This window comes from Scomber scombrus, chromosome 15, assembly GCF_963691925.1.
Source record: "Scomber scombrus chromosome 15, fScoSco1.1, whole genome shotgun sequence".
Lineage (NCBI taxonomy): Eukaryota > Metazoa > Chordata > Actinopteri > Scombriformes > Scombridae > Scomber > Scomber scombrus.
Genome location: NC_084984.1, coordinates 10535160 through 10551051, shown reverse-complemented (window position 1 = coordinate 10551051; position 15892 = coordinate 10535160). Strand labels below are relative to the sequence as shown.

The 15892-nt window shown below is 40.2% G+C and overlaps 1 protein-coding gene across 1 annotated transcript in view; it reads right to left on the bottom strand.

The window, feature by feature from the left end:
- Positions 1–15892, bottom strand: part of LOC133995729 (lipoxygenase homology domain-containing protein 1) — a 29640-nt gene that overhangs the window by 3461 nt on the left and 10287 nt on the right. Inside the window, exons 9-38 of the mRNA XM_062435201.1 lie at positions 15248–15371; positions 14876–15126; positions 14663–14798; positions 14323–14483; positions 14093–14179; positions 13413–13548; positions 12576–12730; positions 12322–12482; positions 10778–10854; positions 10173–10369; positions 9891–10083; positions 9583–9743; positions 9171–9498; positions 8894–9045; positions 8127–8260; positions 7635–7783; positions 7430–7534; positions 7215–7343; positions 6954–7118; positions 6659–6840; positions 6313–6429; positions 5669–5831; positions 5189–5343; positions 4874–5083; positions 3897–4020; positions 3533–3741; positions 3194–3379; positions 1944–2071; positions 1706–1823; positions 197–374 (exon numbers count right to left, since the gene is read on the bottom strand). Of these exons, the coding sequence (XP_062291185.1) occupies positions 197–374; positions 1706–1823; positions 1944–2071; positions 3194–3379; positions 3533–3741; positions 3897–4020; positions 4874–5083; positions 5189–5343; positions 5669–5831; positions 6313–6429; positions 6659–6840; positions 6954–7118; positions 7215–7343; positions 7430–7534; positions 7635–7783; positions 8127–8260; positions 8894–9045; positions 9171–9498; positions 9583–9743; positions 9891–10083; positions 10173–10369; positions 10778–10854; positions 12322–12482; positions 12576–12730; positions 13413–13548; positions 14093–14179; positions 14323–14483; positions 14663–14798; positions 14876–15126; positions 15248–15371 (4771 nt within the window). The remainder of the gene's footprint in view (positions 1–196; positions 375–1705; positions 1824–1943; positions 2072–3193; positions 3380–3532; positions 3742–3896; positions 4021–4873; positions 5084–5188; positions 5344–5668; positions 5832–6312; positions 6430–6658; positions 6841–6953; positions 7119–7214; positions 7344–7429; positions 7535–7634; positions 7784–8126; positions 8261–8893; positions 9046–9170; positions 9499–9582; positions 9744–9890; positions 10084–10172; positions 10370–10777; positions 10855–12321; positions 12483–12575; positions 12731–13412; positions 13549–14092; positions 14180–14322; positions 14484–14662; positions 14799–14875; positions 15127–15247; positions 15372–15892) is intronic.

Genomic DNA, 15892 nt, shown 5'->3' with positions numbered 1-15892 from the left:
TTGGAATAACTACACATAAATACTGTCCGTTTATAAAACATTTTCCTCCTTCACTGACTGTAATCACTGCAGTTTGTTAACTAATTTTATGTTGAGGTTACGTGTGAAACATGTTTTCAATGGAACATCCCAGTAACCTAGATAAAAACATTGTTATGAGCCCACTAACGCCAGCCTGCATAGGTTGAAAACCTACCAGTAACATCACTGGTCTTGACCTGGATGATGTAGGTGGTGAGCTCCACCATTGTTTCCTCGTCTACCACAGCAGCCATCTCGCAGATCATGGTTCTTTTGGGTCCACGCATCCTGGACAACCAGTCCTCGTAGGTGAACACGGACACCTCCTCTGTGGTAAGGTTACGCATGATCACCTGGATGCACAGAGTTAGCTCTGTCATTCAACATCAAAACATTATACACATTAATTTTTTTATCTGTCAAAGTAAAAAAAAACTAGAGAATTAAAGCGTTATTAAAATATACAGTTTCCAATTTTAAACACCTTCAGACCCCTTTTAAAAGGTGCATGTGGTATGTTAAAAAAAAATCAACTCTGTGTATATAAATGTGTTGTATCATTGTCACATGTTATGGTCACTAATGTTTTACCAGTATGAACACAAGGCGTCTGATGATCAGTAGCCCTGGGAAGTGTTTCATTATTAGACAGAGACTCTGCAGCCACACTTGTAATAGCGCTCCACTCTGCATATTTATTCAGGCAGATGCCGGATATACTGTTGTGTCCATTTCATGCACAGACACAGGCAATCCATAAAGGCAGCACATCTGCTTGTGATGCTGAACACACAAGGCTCTGTGCAGGGTCAAGTCAAGGAGATGTTTGCAGTCGCTGAGTCCCAGGCACGGACGGACAGGGCTTGGTATTGTTCCTGACTGCTCTGCTGCTCTGCAGGCATGGTGCCTTTACCAGAGAAGACATTTGCATAGGAAATGTGTTCTGTTTCGTCAAAGCAGCTGGCCTGAGACATCACACCGAATTTGGAAGTGAGCGGTGATGTTGTCCTCACGGGGTCAAAGGAAGAGGAAAAGTACTGAACCGGTTATTTTAGGAAGCAAAAAATGTATGTTAATGAAGGTGATTATCTTGCAGGACTATGTATTAATAATAAGTGATATTTGCACCAACACACACCAATTCACACTAACAGTAAATATGAAATGAAATGTTTTTAGCAGAGCATATAATATTCTGTTTAGCTCTCTACTGAATACAGGAACGCACAGTGCTCATTACTGAGCCTGTTTCTGCATGTGTGCAGTGTACTCTGTGTCTGTGTGTGTGTGTGTGTGTGTCTGCAACAGCATGGTAAAATGGGTCAATATGCTCACTCCAGGAACTCTGGGCCCTGCTGTGTATATGTGTGTGTCTGTGTGTGTGTCTTTGTGGGTGGGTGAATCATTGACCATTTTCCTGCAGGCAGTGATAGATGTGTGTTTGTCTGTGTCATATAATAGATTGAATGATCCTGTGACCTTAAGAATACAGCACCGGGGTAAAACCTGTATTATTGATTTTGCAAGAAGCTAACAATAACTGCTCCGCTTTTTATGCACCCGGTTTCATGTTTTATGGATAAATTCTGCTGTTTCTTCTTCTCAACTAATAAGCCCATGACATAAGCTCCTGAACACAAACTGTATGTGTGTCTTGGTGCTAGCTTAGTTAAGATGTGCTGACCTGATTGAAAAACCAGTCAGGTCGACTGCCAGAGCCATCAATGCGAAGCCTCATCTTCCTCAGTGGGGCAATGTCATCGATCTCCATGGTGAAAGTGTCCTCCTGACCACGCTCAAACCTGTTATACACAACACAGAGCTTATAACCTGTACCATTCGTATTTTAACAGTCCAAAAAGATACATAATGTGTGTATGTGCATGAGGTGAGCACATGCTAAGAAGACATGTTTTGGCTACCTGTCCTCATTCTTCTGCAGGAGCATCTCCTCTGTGCTGCCGTTGGCCCCAAACACAGACATGAAAATCTGAGTGTCTGTTCCTGCGTTCTGAACATCTCCCGTTACCACCGTCACCTCATAGATAATCTGGCATGAAAAGATGTCAGAACATTTTACTTTTTTATTTTACTTTTAATTTCATAACCATCTCCCACAAGCAGTATTACCTCTAAAACTTGAGTAGACAAGGATATGAGTTTTATGTTGCAGCTTATATATATTTTAGTAATTCTGTGAGTAATTCTGTTAACATATATAAAGTCGTAGCAAATGGTATTTGTATATTTTTGGTATATATGAAATTTGACATGTTTCTAGTTAAAACAGGGACCATTAAAAAATGTGTGAGATTATAATGTATTTGTATTGTAAATATTGTATTGTTTCTCATTTTTATAGCTAATATTTCTATTACTAACAGAAATAGATACGGAGAAAAGGGACAACTTTGTCTGACATCCTGAGTTAAGGTGTATTAGATACTCATTGTCTATAATCTGACTTGATGTATTATTCCACATAACCACATAAACCCATTTATTACAGAGCCACCAAATTTAAGAACTACATACATTTATATATGCAATCCCATTTTAAGATGTTAAAACCAGCCTCAAAGATTAACCCTTTCATTTTTTATATCAATCAATAAATACCATTACCAATAAATCTACCCAAGATGTAGTAATTTTAGTCTATATACTTTTAGCTGTTGTGAATAATACTTTAAATTCTTGTGGTAATACATTTAGATACAATAATGTTAAGGGTCTCCAATTCTTTTTGGCTAAATCAGATCTTTATACTAACTGTTAACATCTTGTGGTGTTCTTCAATGTGTTCTTTAATGTACACAAAACATTTATACATACATATATACATGAAAAAATTATGAAATTCATTTGGAGTCCTGGTTTGGTCTAAACCTGCAGATTTGCTAGATTTGAAGGTGTTAATTGTTCAATGATGTTCTTGCCGGAAATCAATTAGTATAAGAATGTGGAGTGTGTGGATGTGTTATTATTGGATAATATATTTATATTCTGTGCACCGTTTTCCTAAACACAAATTGTTCTGTTGTTGTCATTAGTGACAGTATGATAGAAATGGGCTCATTATCACCAGTCTGTTGCAGTAATTTGATCTAACTGCGATGTATGTTTTGTGCCATATGGCTGTGCTTGCATCCATTAGTTCACATCTACATACCTTCTGGGAGATGGAAATGGCCTCTGCATCCAGCACGTTGAAGACTCTAGCAGTTAACCCATCTCCACGATCTTTGGCCAGCCAGCATTTGCAGGCAAAGACGTATGTGACCCCTTTGGTTGGCACAGCAACAGACAGCTCATCAACCAGCCAGCAGCTCTCAGAAGTGGCCCCATCATGGCCGAGCTGCAAGGAGGGAGAGAAACAATCAAACTTGAAGCAACGTGGGTGTATTTTTCTGCATGTTCCTGTGTGTGTGTGTGTGTGTGTGTGTGTGTGTGCAAATGCTTGAAAGTGCACGACTCTTGCTGAAATTCTAACAACCTCCCCCTTCCTCACCTCGACCTTTTTGATCTCCCCCAAATCTGAACCGTAGGTCTCAAAGTTCTCCAGAGAGCCAGCCTCAAAGCCCTTCCTCCCATCCAGCAGGTCCAGCCATAACCTCTCTGTCTGGGTGTGATTGGCCCCGATAATGATCACATAAGCCCTGCTGGTAGTGCCCGCATCTCGCTCCAGTCCAGTACAGATGGTAATGTGGTATGGTATGACTGCACAGGAAGGGCACAGTAGTTATTCATTCACAAGAGGGTGAGATTATGTAAAGATGTCTGTGTTAGAATATCAATGACAGCCAGTAGCAGAGCAGATGATGAATCAGGCGTGCATTGCTGAAAATTCTTGATTTTTGTCTGAGCTTTCTTACTCGGGAGCTCCATTTCTTCCTCCTTCTTCTTCTTGTTCTTTTTGTTCATGTTGCTGTCAACACTCTTCACCATCAGGGCTGAGTTCTTTTTACTGTTTAAGCTTTCTCTCACTCCCTCATAATCCTGAAATAACACAACACACAGTGATGCAGACAAACGCACAGACACATGCTGCATACATAACACAAAAGTCTATATGCATTTATGAAACAAGTCTTCGACATACGAGCATTGACATTCAGTGCAAAAATATTTATCACCGTTCATTTCTATAGCAGCAATGTATGCAATAAATCATTATGCTAACCAACAGCAATTAAAGGGTCTGTTCATTCATGCAGATGGAAAACACAAATAGTTATTACATGGTTTTTATATGCCTCTGAAAATGTAATATAGTGGAGGGGAATGAAAACTTAATTTGCACTACTCAGAGCACTAAAAAATGACACCTGAAAAACTAACAATTAACTTGCTAGTTACAGTGAGTTGGGATGATTCACTGACCTCATTATCAACTGTTTTTATAGGGGCTATTTTTCAAAGGAAAGGGGCTCCAGTGAAAACAGAAAAAAAAAAAATTAAATTAGTAATCAGGACTGTGTTTCTGAGAGATACAATGAGGGGTCAGTGGAAAAACCAGTGCTTTGGTAATTTAATGCGAACTGACCCTTCTCATTTTGCCAGTGCAGTACTAGTACAGTAAAAAGCAACTTAACAGCAGCTGAGACATTGATTTGTTGCTGACTTCCACTGATTCAGCTTCTTACCTTGGTGCAGTGATGTACAACATGATATCACTGCTTTCACCCAGAGGGGAAACAGGTTTAAACTATCATTCAGAGAGGGCAGTGCAGTACTGCTTTTCTGCATGATATTGACTTACACTTTAACTCTCCTTCCTACTACTTTGCTCTAATAGCTTCTTTTTTCTTTTTTACATAGAAAGTCACCCCTTTTAGGTCTTTCATGCTACCTTGACATAGAAGAATCTCTCAATGCGTCCGTCCTCTCTCTTCCTGGAAAGCCATCGTTCACATAAGAAGATGAAGACCTCTTCTGTATCCACATCAACCACCTCCACTTGGTCCAAGTACCAGTCTGCACTTATCATACTGTTATCATGGCGGATTTTAATCTTAAAAACCTGCCCGAGGTCGACTGCCTCTATAGTGAACTCATCCACCTGTGAAGATAAAACATGAGCACAGAACATCAACATAATGATGTAATTTACTTGTTTGTACTTTTTGAATAATGATGTTTTGCTGTAGTATTTTTCCTTTCTTACAGATCCTCGTTCAAACTTGTTGCGGTTTGTCTCCGACTTGCTAAGTTTCCTCTCTCCAGTGTCCCCCATGTCTCCGTAGATCGTGAGGAAGACATTGGCGTCGGTGCCGGCTCCGTACACATCTCCTGTCATTACTGACACCGTGTATGTGTGAGCTATAGAGGGGATGATGATCACAGACAAGCACACAGGAGATCGGTTTGAGGCAATTGGCAGAAAATCGAGTGAAAAGAAAGCAATTTTCCGTCACTGTTTGATGCCAATGTCATAACAGAGAAAGAGAGAGAGAGAGAGAGAGAGAGAGAGAGAGAGAGAGAGAGAGAGAGAGAGAGAGAGAGAGAGAGGACCTGAAGAGAAAATTGTCTATTGCTTCCAAACTAATGCTCAGAAAGATGTATAAAAGAGAGGCAAGACAACTGCTGCATGTTTGCATGTATGAATGCAGTTGAATGTATCTCTTGTCTGAGGATGTAAACATACTCTCCAGGGCGTCTTCCACCTCGATTTCAGTGACTTTCAGGCTTCCATCTCGTGAAAGTTTCTCAGTGATGATGTCAGAGGGCACCAGCTCTCTCACTGTTTCTCTGTCATCCTCCGACTTGGCGAGCCAGCACTCACACGGGAAGATCACAGTCTCTGAACCCTAGAGAGAGAGAGAGAGAGAGAGAGAGAGAGAGAGAGAGAGAGAGAGAGAGAGAGAGAGAGAGAGAGAGAGAGAGAGAGAGAGAAAGAGGGAGTGAGATGGGGGCCACACACATAACACATCTACAATTTAATGTGTGTGTGTTTGAGGAGAATCAGTGAACACAGGGTCCTTTGGCTCAGAGCTTTGGCTCAGTATGTGAGAAAAAAAAAGAGAATTTACAGCATCTAATTGTAAAGAGAACATCTCCACCTACTGACCAAAATGAGTGTTTGTCTGATATGAAGAAGTAGTGAAGTAGTGAGATGCAGGCTCAGTGTCAGATCAAAACTAAACATTTGACATGTTTAAGCATTCATTTACAAGCATTAATTTACAAGTGTTAATTTCAATATCAGCGTTCATCTCGATAAGTGTTCAAGTTTAATTTTTGTCAGTATGTGGAGCTTTTGAGATGACCTGATGTTTAATATTGTGTTACCTTTCCCTTCCTGAGCAGACGTCTGATCTCCACTCTGTCCAAATGCCAGCCTGGGTTGACCCCACGGTTGTCATGGCCGATACGGATCTTCTCAATTACATCCCCCACGTCTTTTAGCTTGAGAGGGAAGAAAAGCCAGTGAATTAACAAAGCATTATTTAAGTAATACTATGATAAATGTGTACAAATTACAATACAATGGAAAGAAGCAGCAACATTATATCATTTGTAATACTATAAATTGTTACAGTCACTTTTCAGGTTGTATTACAACACTTGACCATTAGCCTGGTGTCCAGAGCTCAATGAATGTGCTCATTCTGTTTATTTATGACTGTTATTGTACCTCAACAATAAACATGTCCTCAGCTCCTCGTTTAAAGTACATCCTCCTCTCCCTCTTGTTGACACACAGAGACTTCTGATGGCTGCACACCGCATCCCGCCCGTACAGGACGATGAAGACATCTGCATCTGTGCCTGCTCCAAACACGTCACTCGTGAAGATTTTAATCTCATAAGGAACAACTACAAAACGATTAAAAAAAAAGTATAAAACAATTATCCACATCAAATGATACATATCCTGAATATTTGTAAGAGTGATTTAGAACTTATTACAGTGACCCAGTAGGATTTACATGGTGTGTAAAGCTCTGTCTGTAGGGGATTAGGGAAAAGGTCCCTGGCAATGGCCCCGTCATCCTCCCCTTTATCCAACCAGCGGCCGCAGGGGAAGCGCAGTTTCTGCCCCAGAGAAGGAGCATCAATCTCCACCCAGTCAACGAACCAGCCTGATCCTCCTCCTGAAACATTGGCACAAATGAAGTTATTCACACGTGTACATATTGTAGAGAACTTGCATCATTCACTGTACAGGCAGGAAGTCTGTCCTACTGTACCACTGTTGTTGTGTCCAATACGCAGCTTCTTCAGTGGTCCAATGTCCACTGCTTCCACGGTGAACTCGTCAATCAATCCCCGCTCAAACTTGTTCTTATTAGTCTTAGAAGCCTTCAGGTTAATTATCCCTGCAGATGTGATCATCACAGTCATTAAATCATTTAAAAACACATGCACACAGATATAAATGCAGTATGATGGTCTGAAATATTACCTGTGTCATCCTTGGTGCCGTACAGGATCATAAAAACATTTGCGTCAGTTCCTGCGTACTTTTTGTCACCAGTTTTTATCTTCACTGTGTATGTTGTTGACATGGCTGTTGTAAGAAAAAATCAAGAGTTTACATCTCTTCAGATGTTGGCACAGTATCAACACAGTCTCTCACTTTCTCACAATAGCCATAATATGCCTCTCACCTTTCTGTTCCAGACCGAGTGCAGCGTCAGAGTCCTCATCATCATCATCGCCCTTCTTCATAAAGGCCTCATCCACAGGAACCAGCTCCCTGGCAAGCTGTTTGTCATCCTCATCAATAGCCAGCCAGCGCTTGCAAGGGAAAAAGTATCTAAAACACATTATATAACATATTTTGTGCTTTGTACATTTTAAATAGTGACAGTACTATGATCAGACTGTGTCTAAAAATGCTGGCTGTGGTTTAACCAGCATATTTCACAGTTCCATTTTACACCACACAGTGGAGCTCTATGGACATTTAAAATACAAAGCTTCTGTCTGCTATGTAGGATGATGTTTTGTGAAACCTGAAGCGTGGATTTTGTGTCTAGTATGACTCAGCAAAGTATTGACTTTGTTTTTTTTAAATTAACTAGAGTTTGTGTGATGATGCTGTGTCACATCTACATTAAAGCTCTGATGCTCTCTTTTCTAACATCATCATAACTTACGTAGTGTCATCTTTGTTGTCTATGATCTCCACTCTTTCCAAAAACCAACCGGCACTGGCCTGACTGTGGTCATGTCGGATCCTCAGTTTCTTCAGGGCCCCCAGGTCGACGGCCGTGATGTTGAAAATGTCCTCCTGGATCATACACAAACAAACTGGTGACAAAGGGTCCAGGAATGTCACAGGTCCACGAAAACCTCATTACTTATTTATTCGATCTTTATTTAACATGCAAGGCTCTTTAGATCCAACATTTGTTTGACAAGAGAGACACCGCCAGGAAGAGTACCAATCATAACAATTGTGAACTTGTAAAACAGAGCAGATAAAACAAATACATCAGTGCATTATGCACTGTGGAAGTGAGGAATCTGAAGAAACTTCTGGGGGGGAAAAAGCAATGTAATAATACTATAATAATATAATAAACATCTATAGTATGTGGCATTTTACTGAGCCCCTGTTCAGCTTGTGGCTCCCTGACATCCCTCAGTGTCACAATAAAATCAAACCTGGCATGTTAAGAGGCAATCATCATGTGGACATAGTTTTTGGACATAGTTTTAAATGTATTTAAACTTTTATTCACTTCCTCACTCAAATTTAGATTAGAACATTAATGTTCTCAACTGACTCTTGGCAAGAAATCAAATTAATGTTTTGGATAAAATATAAAAATATTATATAAAATATTGCTTTAATATTTTTTATTGACACTCAGATTATCTCATAAAACAGCACATTCAGCACTGGCAAGATAAAACTCACCTGGCCTTTCTCAAATTTGTTCAGGTGGTTTGACTTCCTGAGCCGTCTCTCCCCTGTGTCGCCTATCTCTCCATAAATGTTGATGTAAACATTGGCATCTGTCCCCGCTCCCCACATAGTCCCAGTGAACACATGGACCTCATACGAGTTCACTGAGTAGAAAAACACATTGCTCATCATCAGTGACATTTTCATATTGCACATTATGACATTCGCATTTTTCCCATTAGCATGTAGCCTTCGGGTGCAAATAACAGTGGGTCGGTGCTCTACTAACCCTCGAGATCTTCATCGTCCTCAGTCAGCAGCTCAACCACAATCTCCCCGTCCTCCTCATCCCTGGCCAACCAGCGGTTGCAGGGGAAAGAGAATGTCTTCACCACTTCCTGCAGCTCCTCAACTATCTCTACCTCGTCCTCTTTCTTCTTCTTTTTTTTGTCCTTCTTCTTGTCTTTCTTGGTGTCCTCCTTCTTCACCTCAATCTGCACCATAGCCACCGTCAGCCGCTTGATGTCCACTTTATCCAGGAACCAACCGTCCCCAACACCCTTACCGTCATGGCAGATGCGTATCTTGTAGATCTTACCAATATCCAGAGCCTCAATCTGGGTTGTAGATATGAAATTGTGGTAAAACTAGGATCTCAAATCTCCAATGTTATAATAACACAACACAGCCTTTATACAGACCTTGAAGATCTCAGTGGTGCCGCGTTCAAAGTTGTTGGAGCGATTCTTTAGAGGAAGAACTTCAGTTTTTCCTTCCTCTCCATACATTTGACAGAAGACATTGGCATTGGTGCCAGCTGTACGCACATCCCCTGTTACCACTGTTACTTCATAGTTGATCACTGTTAAAGAAAGGGTATCATAGAAGTTTATAAGTCAATAAGAGTTTATGTGGAGCAGAGAAATATACTTCATCTCATAATCACTGTTACTTTATTTAAAATTATGAATTTTGACTGTACAGAACTTTTTATGTTGTTGTTATTTACATTGTTCAATATCCAGGACCTCGCTCGGATAGATCTCCACCTCCACTTTGCCATCAGCCTCGTCCTTGCAGAGCCAGCGGTGGCTCGGGAACATGTACTCCTTCCCATGAACTGGCACAGAAATCTTCACACTGTCCAGAAACCATCCAGCCCGCAGGCCCTCGTTGGTGTGACCAATCAGGAAACGGCTGATCTGTAAGTGGAAAGTGGACATGGATGAAACAAAATTAGAAAACATAAATTCGGTTCTCTGTGAAATGTGCATATGTCTGAAGGACTTGCCTGTCCAACGTCAAAGGTTTCAATGGTAAAAATGTCAGTGCGTCCTGTCTCAAAGTAGTTCCTGAGATCATTGTCACTGACCGCCAGAATCATCTTGTTGGTGTCACACTTCTCTCCGTACAGCTTGACAAACACCTTGGAGTCGGAGCTGGCCCCATTCACACTGCCCGTCTTGATTGCTACGTGGTAGCTGACATCTGAAATTAGGCACATTAATTCATATTCATTTAAAAGATATGCTGTCTGTTTGTTCCATGCATGTAGTTTGCAGGCAGTGCTGATTGATGGTTTAAATGGTTATAATAAAACCTACCATCAAAAATGTTGTTGCATTCTTCACCCTCAGTATAATTCATAGAAATAATTATGGCTGTTGTGTTTTTCTGTTTTAGATAACATGAGATCATAATATAGTAAGATAGTAAGTATTTTCTCTAAAAATGACAGACCTAAAGAAGACAAGCTGACTTATGTGGCTCAAAATTTGGTATAGGTACCAATTTTAAAAGGGATAATTGAATTGGGTCAAAAATAACTCACTTCATCCGGTGAAGGGCCAGAAAATGAACAGTATGTAAGGGTTAAAATGTTCTTTATCTACTCACTGAAAAGACGCAGGCCATCTCCAGCTGGAACTAACTCGCGGACAATCTGCCCATCGTCCTCATTACGGTCCAACCACCTGAGGGAAAACAGATAGAAACGCACTAATTTAATCCTAAAGCAGTAAACATGAGATCAGAACAACTCTCCCTTTCCTTAACCCTCTACAAAAATGTAAATAAAAACATATGTATATATATATATTTATATATATATATATATATATATATATATACATATACATATATATGTATATATAACTATATAGAATACTTAAATATTGAAATAAAATGTTACTGGATCCCTTAAATTCAAGAAACCATTCTGGTAGGATAGAAGCGACACATTTAGTTTACACAAGCTACTACCCACATAAAGAGAGCAAGGAATAGAGGACAACAGGTGTGATACAAAGATTAAAATACTGCACATTCAACTGAGGTATGCACTACAATTATTACATTTGCCATTTTCAAGTTATTTAAAGCTGAAACAAGAAAGTGGCTGTATGTTCTGTGTTGTTTGTGCACAGGAAGCTACCAAACCTTTCCTTTTTAACAGGATAAACAGACGGACGGACGGACAGACAGACAGACAGACAGACGGCCGGCCAGACAGACAGACAGACAGACAGACAGACAGACAGACAGACAGACAGGAAGATGCTCTTTCCAAATGTAACACAGCACCTCAGCCTTGCGGTTTGGCTCCAGTTACTGAAGAGAAAAGCTGGCTGACCACTGTGCATTTAGTGCCTATTTGTAATGGCAAACTCATCCATCAGCTGCCTAACTACATACTTGAACGCTTGCCACTGGACAACTATTTAATGTAAGCATGGCCAATTTACAACACATGGGGCTTTTAGGACTGTTTGGACAATTTTGTCCAGATGGTTGGCAGATTTTAGACTTTTAGATTTTAGAAAATAATAAATGAAGGCTGTATAACTTTTGTACATACACCATTTCCTTGTTTAAAAGAGTAGACATTTTGGGACATTTTCTTTCCTGCTGATTGAGTTAGATTAACTGCTCAATGCGTCTTTCAAGTCTGTTTGATATTTATGAAGCTACAGCTAGAAGGTGGTTAGCTTAGCTTAGCATAAAGACTTGAAATGGAGGAACAGCAAGTCTGACTTCATGCAAAGTTTAAAAATACACTTATCAACATTGTTGAATTTGACTAAATAACACATCATATCTCATTTGTTTAATTAAGAATAAAATGGAGTGGTCACAGCCAATAACCCCCCACAAAACCACAACTTATTGTTTTTATGCTTCGGTTGTTGTACAGATTAAACAAAACGAGATATAACATGCTATTTGGTGAGTTTTATAGGTGCTGGACAGACCCAGGCTAGGTTTCCTTTACCTTTGTTTCCAGTCTTTCTGCTTAGCTAAGCTGACTGTCTCCTGGCTTTACTTATTATTTACTGTGGTATTGATATTACCATCTAACTCTTGGGAAAAAAACGAATAAGCTTAGTTCCTAAGATGTCAAACTAATATTTTACATTGTGTGTTATGTATTACTATCTTACCTATAACAGGGGAACTCAATGGCCAAACTCTCTGGTTGGCCCTCCTCTCTGACCAACACCTTATCAACAAACCAACCACAACCTCCACCGCTGCCATCATGACCTACACGCACTCTGCGCACCTGGCCCAAGGACACGGACTCGATGAGAAACTCATCATGCTAAGAGAAGAGAGAGAAAACTGGTTAAAGATGCTGGCGATGCCTTTCCAAAACAATATTTATTGAATGTCTGTGTATTAATAATGCACTTACGTTGCCCTTTTCAAATTTGTTGACATTGGTTTTGCTCATGATCATGAGTCGCTCCCCTGTGTCGCCCAGGTCGCCGAAAAGATTTACGAAGACGCTGGCATCGGTGCCACTGCCCCTGACGTTGCCGGTGCAGATGGTGACACGATACTTTATCACTGAGTAAAAAAGCAGTAAAAGACACTAGCATCATATAACAAAAAGTAATCATATTCTATCACTCACATACTGCCATGATCATTGTCAAGATTAGTGACTATATTGATCATTGAAGGCATAGTTTGACATTTATTGATATTCTAAAATTTTAAGTTGAATGAAAAGACTGATACCACAAAAGACGTACAAACAGAGCCAGGCTAGCTGTATCCTCCTTATTCTAGTTTTTAAAGGACCAATGTGTAGGATTTTGGGGCATCTATGTATGTTTAGTTTGTCCACTTGTGGCTTCTACACATTGCACCTTTAAATGGTAAATGGCTGCATTTGTATAACACTTTTGTTCAAAGCTTTACAGTTTGGAGCAAGGAGCAATTTTGGGTTCAGTATCTTGCCCAAGGACATTTCGATATGCAGCCAGGAAGAGCTGGGGATCGAAAACAACCAACTGTTAGAGGATGACCCCCTCTACCTCTTGAGGCACAGCCAAGCCCCCAAGAAGTGTGCTGAGCTTTGAAGCCAATTTGACATAGCAGCCAAACATGACATAACCTAGCTTATGCTAACCAAGGTTATGTACAACACAGACATGAAAGTGGTGTCAATCTTCTCATCTAACTCAGCAAGAAAGGAAATAAGTGTCAAACTAATCCTTTAACATAGAGTCCGTGTGTGACTTACACAGCAGTGGCTCATCAATGAGCGCTCCAGTAGCTGGCAGCTCTCTGATTATCTCATTGTCATCTTCGTTGATGTCCAGCCAACGGCCACATTCAAAAGAGTATTTCTCCTTTGTCAGGGTCTTCAGCAAGGTGACCTGCAAAAAGTCACAGCCTCGAGTGTCATCATAATTCATCATATATGAGGTGGTTACAAATCGTCATCTTCATCTCTAGTTAATGATAACTTTCAAACAAGCAGCGGGGACACTAACATGCTCACAATGACAAGGCCAGCATGCTGATGTTTAGCAGCTGAAATGTTTAACATGCTTAGTTTATCATGTAAGCATGCTAACACTTGTTAATTAGCACTAAACACAGCTGGTTATAGCTGTGGCTGATGGGAAAGTCATTAGTATTGCCAGTATTTGGGCATAAACCAAACAATTGGATACAGATGATGGCACTGGATAAAAAGTTAAGGGATCATCAAAGTGAATACAAGTGGGACCCTGTAGGAAACTTTTTTTTTTGGTCAATTTTCATTGCTGCTAAATTTACAGATCGTCTTTTTTGTCTGTTTTGTCAGATCAGATTAAAGTCTAATTCAATGTTTGACTGAGAGCCCCGAGGGGACACAATACAACAGACTTAACAGCTCCCCCCGACAAATCAGACAGAAAGCGCAATGGGTCTCACCCTTGCTAAATGCCAGCCAGAAAATGGATTCCTCTTCTCGTGCCAGATGCGCAGTTTCAGCAGTCTTCCTATGTCTGGCATTTCAATCTACAGTGATTTCAAAAAGTTTAAAAAAAACACACACAAAAAACAGAGAAACTTGGAAGGATTTTCTGAATATTTACATATTTTTCTACATGTATCAACATACAAAACTGTTGAAAAAGGAAAGGTTACTGCAGAGGGCTTACCACAAATTTATCAAGCTGGGCCTGTTCAAAACTGTCTGACTTGCTTTCCAGTTTGATCTCATCAGATTTGCCTTTCTCTCCATAAATCTGCAGAAACACCTGGGCATCTGTCCCTGACCCCTTCACATCTGAGGTCCAAACCCACACGGACCATGGGTACTCTGGAGTGAAACCAAAGTAAATTCTAAGAATTCAAAATGTTTAATCAGCAATCAATGTGTTTTCAGAATGAGATATATTTCTTTAAAATGTGACTTAACTGAATTATTTTTCTGTAAATAAATTGAATATGTGTGATTTGCTTTTCTTTCTCTAAGCAGAGATCTGTGAAGTTACCCACTCTTCTGTTTCTTCTGCCTGAGAGAGACCATCTCGAACAGCTCCCTCTCAATCAGTCCATCCCCCTCATCTTCATCCAGCCACCTCCCACACTGAAATGTCTGCTCAATGCCCGTAAACGCACAGTATATCACCACCTAGAAGGGAAATGGATGCTCATTGGGTGAATGACACTTTGAGAATCACTTAATTACCAATGACAGATGTGATGTACCTTTTCACAGTACCATCCGGCACCAACAGCCCCATTATCATGTCCGATGGTGACCCTGCTGAGTGGGCTTATCAGTTCACAAATCTCCACATTGAAAATGTCGATGAGACCACGCTCGAAAGTACCGCCCTCCAGGAAGACTTTGCCACTGTTTTTTATGCCCTTGGAGCCATGCATAACCATGTGGATCTTTGAGTTGGTGCCCGCACCCCTCACATTTCCAGTCATCACTTGTACGTTGTATACAATAGCTATGTAGATGTATGCAAAATAACATAAAACACTAATTTATCACTGAATTCAGATGGATGGGATATGATTATTTCCTTATATGGTATTAATACATTTTGTCTATAGGGGTAATATGCTCACCCATTGGTTGCAATGATCCAACCAACACATCTCTCTGTATTTTGCCTTCAGCTTCATCCATAGCAAACCAGTTATTGACTAAGAACTCGTACACCTCCTTATTTCCCATGTCATCAATCACCACCTGGACAGACACATAGCACATACCAGCGTAAGTGTATACACAGACAAATGTCAAATTAAAGTAAAAACCTTGCGTAATTAGAGTCAAAATATAAGAAGTACAGTTTTAAAGAGGACATATCATGCTTTTTGTGATTTTGTTATTTTCATACCTTTGTGATGTCAGATATCTATGTTAAACATGGTCAAATGTCCATAACTTGAGCTGAACGTATGTAAAAATGCTCCCTGAAAATGAAAAGCCTTTTATTTACCTCTACTTCCCCATCGAACTGATGTCAGATAGTACACACATGCTCTGTTCCATAGTCTTTGTTGCTAAGCTTGTTCCACAGGTTGTTCACGTTGACCATTTGCATATTTCAGATCAGATCGGCACTCGAACATGTACAGATGTATTTGAGAAGTTTACATTTAGAGTAAAGAAAAATAAGCACCATCCTACTACTATTGTTTGTTTATGTAGCCACCCAAGCTGCTAAAAGTCTGTCAAGAGGAACCATTCAGAAGGTGTCCAATCAG